Source organism: Chrysochloris asiatica, unplaced genomic scaffold (genome assembly GCF_000296735.1).
Source record: "Chrysochloris asiatica unplaced genomic scaffold, ChrAsi1.0 scaffold00325, whole genome shotgun sequence".
Classification (NCBI taxonomy): Eukaryota; Metazoa; Chordata; class Mammalia; order Afrosoricida; family Chrysochloridae; genus Chrysochloris; species Chrysochloris asiatica.
In genome coordinates this window covers 1,751,212-1,759,653 of record NW_006408843.1, presented here as the reverse complement: position 1 = coordinate 1,759,653, position 8,442 = coordinate 1,751,212, and the positions used below count along the sequence as shown (strand labels likewise).

Below are 8,442 nucleotides of genomic sequence, written 5' to 3'. Positions count from 1 at the left end.
GTTGCTGACCGTCCAAACCATAGGCTCTGAGGATCAGACTTTAGCCACCTAGCAGACATAGCAAATGTCCCTTATCTGATTATTCAGTTATGCTGGTTAGTAATTCCATACATGAGCCCTGGATACCCACAGATAAATGTAAAAAACCTTCCCTAAAAGCCGAGACTGTAAATTCCAAGAAGGCTAAGTTTTTTCCCCCCAAAAAAGGCTTAAGAGGATAGAGAGAAACTCTGTTAACTGATGGTATGTGGAGGGGATTATAATTAATGTAATGAAACAAGGTATATGAATGTTTGAATGTGAAACCGATGATGTGCCCTGAAAACTTTCTTCACTCAATCCACAATAAAAACCTTAAAAAAAAAAAAAAAAGGCTTAGGAGATGTCCCGTTGTGTTGGCTTCCTGAGCCAGGTTTTCAGGAGCCTAGTTGAATGGCCTGCCCCTGGAAACACTATAAGTCGGCAGTCCTTTAGTTCTTAGAACAAAGACCGGGAAGTCGCTTATCTACCTAGAGTGAATTCTTTGGGAGAAATTTTCTCCAGAGCCCAGCAAATCTGCTTTAGGAACTTTTAGTTTCGGTCTTAGGAGGTTATTATATTTATCTGTGGATATCAAGGCTTTATGTATGAAATTAATAATAAACATGACTGAACAATAAGATGAAAGACAGTTTGCTCTGTCTGCTAAGTGGCTAGAGTTTGTTCCTCAGAGCCAGCGGCCTGTACGGTCTGCAACACTTGGGCCCACAGGGCCTCGAACTCCTGACTGGGTCTGAACGGTCTGCAACAAATATCATTAATATCCCATGCAAATAAAATTTTGCTAAAGTTAATTACAAAAACGGCTGCAGCCATACAGTGACAGAGAACTTCCAGAGGTTCATGCTGGATTCAGAAGAGGACGTGGAATGAGGCATGTCATTGCTAATGGATCTTTCAGTCACTTGCCCAGGTCTTCTAGCATAGATGAGTGAGCCAGGATTCTTTCTTATTTCTGACTTAATTTAAAAATTAAAAATAAAAGTTTTGTTTCTAATTTGAATATGAATACAAAGGGTTATGGAAGGGAAGGGATTGACAGAGATCTGCTAGAATTTCAAGTCAGATTCAGAAGAGGATGTGGAACTAGGAAATCATTGCTGACATCAGATAGATCTTGGCTGAAAGCAGAGAATACCAGAAAGATGTTTACCTGGGCTTTATCGACTATGCATAGGCTTCTAACTAGATTATGACAAACTATGGATAAGATTTTGAAGAATGGATATTCCAGAACACTTAACTGTGCTCAGGCGGAACCTGTACAATTAGACCAAGAAGCAGTCAGTTGAAAAGAAGAAGCGTATACTGGTTTAACATGAGAAAAGGTGTGTATCATTTCATCATACTTACTCAGCCTGTACGCTGAGCAACTACTCTGAGAAGCTTGGTTATATGAACAATGTGGCATCAGGATTGGAGGAAGATTCATTAACAGTACTACAACTTTGCCTGTTGAAAGTGAAAAGGATTTAAAATACTGATAAAGGTCAAAGACTACATCCTTCAGTATGGATTGCACCTCAGGATAAAAAAAACTAAAATCCTCATGACTGGACTAATAAATAACATCATATTAAATGAAGAGAATCGAGCTGTGAACCTTAAGGCCAGCAGTACGAAACTACCAGCCGCTCCGCAGAAGAAAGATGAGGCGTTCTGCTCCCGTAAAGATTTACAGCCTCGGAAACCCTGTACAGGGTTGCTATGGGTTGGAACTGACTCAACGGCACTTAACAACAACAACAACAAAAAATGAAGAGAAGATTAGAGTTGTGAAAAACTTCATTTGGCTTGGATCCACTATCAACACTCATGGAAGTAGCACTCAAGAAATCAAAAGATGTATATCAGTTTGAGGATTTAAGGTGTGCTTGACCCAAGCTATAGTGTTTTCAGTCTCTTCATATATATGTGAAAGTTGTACAGTAAATAAGATAGACTGTAGAAGAATTGATGCATTTGAGTTTATGGTGTTGGAGAAGAATATTAAAAGTACCGTGACTGCCAGAAGAAGAAACAGATCTGTTGGATAAAGTACAGTTGGAATGATGCTTAAAATCCAGGATGGTATGACTTCATATGTCATATTTTGGACATGCTATTAGGAGGGACCAATCCATGGAGTAGGACATTATGCATGGTATAGTGGAAGGTTAGTGAAAAGGGGAAGACCCCAACGAAATGGATTGACACAGTGGTAGCATCAATGAGCTCAAAGATAACAAATGTGAAGCTGGCTAAGGGCCAGGCATTTTGTTCTGTTGTGCATAGAGTTGCCCCATTACTCACCTGTCAATTTGTTATATTGTGGTGGCTTGAGAGTTGCAGCCAATCACTTCTTGCCTTTATAGGCCCCCCTATTTTGGGTAGCCAATGTCTAAGTTACCCATCCCTGGCAACCCTGTGTACTGAGGGAGTGGGAGTGATCTTCACTGCAAAGATTTGTTCCCTTTTTTGAGCTACTACATCTATGAGTATAGGTAAAGTTCATCAAATTGTAGTAGGTTTCTCTTGTTTTTTTTCCCTGTCTTCTTTCTTCTTCTAGTCGAGTTCTGATCATCCAGCCATTGAAGCCAGGTCAAGTGGGTACTATCTGCAAGTATGGGTGTTTTTGTGCATCTCCTCTCAATTCATATCAGCTGGACGCTTCACCCTCTGCTCTAGGCCTCTGTGGTCATGTCACTGCCTCAGGGCCCAGGAGTCCCCGGGTCTTGCTGTACTGCTGGCCATCCAGGTCTCCACCCTGGTTCACAGGGGTCTATTGAATGTGGTCGGACTTAGCTGGCCCCTTCATTGCTGTTTTTTCCCCTTCTTCCCCTTATCGGTGACTAATGTGGTCACCAGCCAGACCACATGCCTACTCATGTATTCCCCTTGAGTAGTCTCAGTGTTGGAAGGGGGTTTGCTCTGAGGGATCCTGACCACTTGCCTTGATGGCTCCTGGGCAAACAGCTTACTTGTTCTTGTAGTAATCAATCAGACTGCTATTATTGTTTTGGATTTTTCCTGCTGGTCTTTTCTTTCAGGAAGTAGCTTCTGTTCTTTTAGCCGCTCCAGGTTGGTCTACTTGTCCTTTCCAGTGGAAATTTCCTACCTCAGTCAGTTCTGGATTCCATTTATGGTCTTGTGCAATATAAAGGCTCTTGTAGTAATGTTTTGTAGTTTTCTTTGTATAGGTTCTTTGTTTCTCTGGTTACATTTATTCCTAGATATTTCATCCTTTGGACATCTATTGTAAATGGTATTGCTTTCCTAATGTACTTTTCAGTGCTGATTTTTGTATGTTGATCTTATATCCTGCCACTTTGCTGAATCTTCCAATGAGGTCTAGTAGCTTTTTTACTGAGTCTTTGGGGTTTTCTATATATAGGATCATATCGTCTGCAAATAGAGTTTTACTTCCTCTTTGCCAATTTGGATGCCTTTAATTTCCCTGTCTTGCTGTATAGCTCTTGCTAAGACTTCCAGCACATATTGAATAGAAGTGGTGACAGAGGACATCTTTGTCTGGTTCCTGTTCACAGTTTCATTTTCTCTCCATTGAGAATAATGTAGGCTGTTGGTTTTGTATATATGCTCTTAATTACATTGAGGAATTTCCCTTAAATTCCTACTTTGTTGAGGGTTTTTATCAGGAATGGATGTTGGATTTTGTCAAATCCCTTTTCTGCATCAATCGATATGATCATCTGGTTCTTTGTTTTTTTCTTCTCTTATCTGATTTTGATGTAATATATAAAGAATCTTCAAAATGTTTGTGGGAAAATTCCATTACTTTTTAATTGCATTTTTTCTTTGAACTGTCTGAAGCTCCTTGTATATTCTCTTGAGGATGGGCACATAGCAGCTAAATGTTTTGAGACATGACCTCTATGAAAATGTCCAAATTCTGTTATCACTATTGACTCGTGATGTTTCAAAGCGGACACTGCTAATTTTTTTTCTTTCTTTCTTATTTTTAACTTCATCATAAAAATTAAAAATTGTATTTCAATGAACCAAACTGAATAAAGGGGTTTGTTTATGGAAGGGATAATAGAAGGATAATTTTTGGCATTATAGAATTGCTCTGTAACCTGAGTATGGTATTGGTTACACAGATCTCTATATGTGTTAAAACCACAGAACTATACACCAAAAAAAAAAAAAAAAAAAATAGTTTGAAACAATAGTTTAAAAAGCAAAGGAAAAAAAAATTGAGTGAAAAATAAGTCTTTTTCGTTTGGCATTATGATTTTCCTTTCTAGATGAAAGCGCTGTTACTAGTCTCTTAGGTTTTTACCTCTTAGTCCCTCTTAAACGTGTAAACATCCATGTATAAATTAGAGGAGACAGGAACTTAAATGGAAGTATTTTCAAAGAAAACTAAGATTACTTTTATACTAGATCTAAATGTATTATTAAACAAGCCTGGTAGTAATATGTTAAATATTATTTCTCCTACAGTTGGCAAACATGAATTAACTGGGCATAAAGTTGCTGTGAAGATACTGAATCGACAGAAAATCCGAAGCCTTGATGTTGTAGGAAAAATCCGCAGAGAAATTCAGAACCTCAAGCTTTTCAGGCATCCTCACATAATTAAACTGTAAGCTCTGATTATATTGAATATGGTCAAGTTATCTTTATCAGTTTTGTTAACTACTTAGTCTGACAAATGGGAAAGATGATTGACTTTTCTTCGGTTTGTTTTGCCTAAGCTTTGAAAAGTTTCCTTTTGAATGTATTTATCTAATCCTGTTCCTGGTTCACTGAAGCTTATGTTCATGTTTGCCCTTGTGCTTATCAACTGTTTTCCTGGTTCTCTCAGCTTTTAGACAAATGCTGTTTTTATAATGTTCATTGCCCCTATTGCTGTAGAACCAAGAATGTTGGTTTTTTTTTAGCTAGTAAGATCTCTCCACCCCCAAATTTCTGTATGCTGTTAGTTAGCCTTACTAGAGACTAGAGTAGCACAGAAAAGCTTTACCCCATACTGTTTACATTTGACCAAACAACACCATTTCAGGAATCCAGTATTTCAAAAGGGTAGTAATCTTACTCTTGTTTTATAGTTGCCAATTATAGGATCTATAGGTAACTTACTGATTGTGTGCACTTTTGGCTTCATTATGTGTGCTATAAATTCAAGCTGCTTGTGTAGGGTTTTGTACTGAACTGGCTGACTCAAAATTTGATTCACTTCACGTTTTCTAATTTGTTGATATAACATGGTTTTAAATACCATCCTTATGCTGGAGATTCCAAAATGTACATCTCCTGCCTCAAAACCTCCTGCCCAATTGCAAACTCTATGCCCACTGACTACTTACCATCTCCATTTAGGTGTCCATGAAGCATTTTCATAATCAACATGGACAAAATTGAACTCTTTATATCAGTCTCCTAAGCGTGCTCTTCATACAGTTTTCACCATCTCAGTAGTAGCCAAGTTCCTCAGTAGTATCTCATGGAGAAGACTTGGTAATCTATTCCATCTTGTCCTTCAAAATTTAGACCTGACTTTCTCAGTTCTTTCATCACCATCACCCTAATCTGTGCCACCTTTCTCTCTCTTGTGGACTGTTGTAGTAAGCTCCTGCTAACACCTTTGCTGTCCACAGCCATTTCTTCATACTATAGTGTGGTTCTTTTAATATGCCAGCTCACATGACTACTCTGCTTGAAACCTTCAGTGGCTTACCATCTCACTTAGAGTCACAGCTAAGCCTGTGCCCTCTGGTCTCCATTACCTCTTTGATGCCACATCCTATATTTCTCCTCCAGCTCACTCTCCTCCAGCCTTTTTACCATTCCTCAGCCATGTCAGCCAGGCTTTACTGGGGGTGGGGAGAGGCTTTGCACATGCTGTTCCCTCTGTCTGGTTCACTTTCCTCCTGGATAATGGCATAGTTTGCTGCTCTTTTACTTCCTTCAGGCTCTTCTCTCAAGCACTCTTATCAGAGATGCCTTCATTTTGACTGTCTTATATACGAGTCCCCTTTGTTTTATTTCTCTTCATAGCACATTCCACCACCTAACATATGACTTACTTCTTTAGTGTCTGTTTCCTGGTTCCTGGAACATGAACTCCATAAAGACAAAGAATTTGTTTTGTTCTGTGCTGTTTCCCCACCTTCTAGCACAGTGCTGGGTACATTATAGACACTTAGTAAATATTTATTGAATGAATGAATATACATGTCTTAATGTTAGTAGATAATGTTTTCTCTCACCAGGTACCAGGTCATCAGTACACCATCTGATATTTTCATGGTGATGGAATATGTCTCAGGAGGAGAGCTATTTGATTATATCTGTAAAAATGGAAGGGTAAGCAGTTCTGATTTAATCCTGTATATGTTTTATACCTCCCTTCATCCCTTACTAGCGTCAGAATGTCAGAAAGCAATTTTCTTAATAGGTTTATTTAGTAACCAAATCACTGTAGTCATAAATTTGTTTAGAATCATAGTGTATTTAGAGCTAGAAAGGACCTTAAAGATTAAGGTCATTTAATGTAAACTACTAATGCAGATGTGGAAACTGAGGCTAACAGTTTATCTATATCCTCAAGGTCACATATTTATTAATGACAGAGCTGGGTAAAGACCCCAGAACTCAGAATCCTCAGATTTATGTTTTTGAGGTACATAAAAATCCTCATAAAGATATGTTTAAGTCTTACAAAGTATAATGTTAAATATGTAAAGATCTCGGCCTTGCTAGTCAACCCTAGCCATTTAAATTGCATTCATTTTTTGGTTTCAGAAATCTGGTGTACCTGGAGTAGTAAGAACAGGCTCCATGAAGGAGGTAGGAATTAGACTTAAAGAATGTAGAGCTGGAAGGAACTTATGAAAACATTTTGAATAGTATCTTAAGTTACAGATTTAAAAAGTGAATAGTGCCCCTCACCCATGCCTTTTTCCACACACAGATTATAGTAAGGTATCCAAAACCCCCTTATTGGGAGAGCCACATCTAGCATCTGAAAGCCTTTTTAAAAAAACTTCCAGTCTAAAGTTCTTTACATTATTCATTCATTCATATGTTCTATACAGTGTATCTTATCTATTTTACTTTCATCCAAATCAAACTCATTAATCAAGTTAATTTAGATTTCATTACATTTCATCATATGATTGATTTTACTTGCAGGTATTCCTATTCTTCTGTTCCCCACCCTCCCTCCACTCAAATGTTCTGCCTGGAAAATGGAAACGGGCACAAGTTACATCAAAATCTTGTTTTCTTTTCCATTTCTCATTTCTTGGTCATCTTGTTTTACATTGTGGAATATTTCTTTACTTTTACCTGTTGAATATAAAAATTTCAGCTGTCATTATTTTCTTTTTCAAAAGATCTTTCTTGTTTATAGAAAATCTTTAAATAGTCTGTAAATTTTGTTCCATGGATCTGAGAATAATTAGGTTTTTATAAAACGTTTTCTTTTGTTCTCAGCATTGATTTTTTCTTGTACCCCATCTCCCTTTTTTTCCTGTTCATTTCTGTTGGTCTGTTTCATATGTGACCTTTCCTGGATGTCTGGTAATTCTTGGTTGTATATCATATTTAATTAAAAGTGAGGTACTAAATGTGGGTAGAACTTATTGGTTGAAGGTTGATTAAATAGGAACTTTTTCATTTTATTGCTGTTAAGTGCCATTGAGTAGGTTCCAACTCATTGTGACCCTGATATATAGGATTTCCAAGGAGTGGCTGGTGGGTTTAAGGTTCAGACTGACCTTGCAGTCCGGTGCTTATCCTACAGCGCTACAGTGAATTTCGTCATGTGCTGTATAACATCTGTTCAGGCAATGTCCAACTGCATAAATATCCACTGTTCCATAAGATTATAATAGAGTTCAGAGATCCTGCTCAGAGAATAGAATGAAGCAGATGTAACTGGTTGTAGTGAATGCCCCAGCCTCCTGCGTGCAAGCTGTGTATCTTATGGCTCTTGTATATAAAACAGTTGTGTTGCCAGGTGTATAATGGTACAGTACGTATATAAGCTGTAACTGTAATAAATGCTCATGTTGCTGGCTTATGTATATACTGTACTTTTTGTCATTTTATATGTGCTGCTGAGGTGAGCACAGTCTCCATCATTATTTTAATGTGAACTTTTCCTATTTACAAATAAAAAGTTTACTATATAATAATGTATGCTTGATTCATAGGCAGCAACATTCAGTCTCACATATTGCTTGTCTCTTGAGTGTTGTAGCATTACCTCTCTGTTTAATTTTCTTTTAAGGTTTTTATTGTGGATTGAGTGAAAGTTTACAGGGCACATCATCAGTTTCACATTCAGCCATTCATATGACTTGTTTCATTACATTGATTACAACCCCCTCCATACATCATCGGTCAACAGTGTTTCTCTCTATCCTCTTTGGCTTTTCTCCTTTTTTT

At 37.7% G+C, this 8,442-nt stretch overlaps 1 protein-coding gene across 2 annotated transcripts in view; it reads left to right on the top strand.

Moving 5' to 3' along the window:
- The window catches only part of PRKAA1 (protein kinase, AMP-activated, alpha 1 catalytic subunit), a 38,467-nt gene that overhangs the window by 14,653 nt on the left and 15,372 nt on the right, over nucleotides 1–8,442 (top strand). Inside the window, exons 2-4 of one of the 2 annotated variants that reach the window (XM_006875396.1) lie at nucleotides 4,489–4,630; nucleotides 6,261–6,354; nucleotides 6,793–6,837. In XM_006875396.1, the coding sequence (XP_006875458.1) occupies nucleotides 4,489–4,630; nucleotides 6,261–6,354; nucleotides 6,793–6,837 (281 nt within the window). The remainder of the gene's footprint in view (nucleotides 1–4,488; nucleotides 4,631–6,260; nucleotides 6,355–6,792; nucleotides 6,838–8,442) is intronic. The other variant, XM_006875397.1, reaches the window with a different exon arrangement.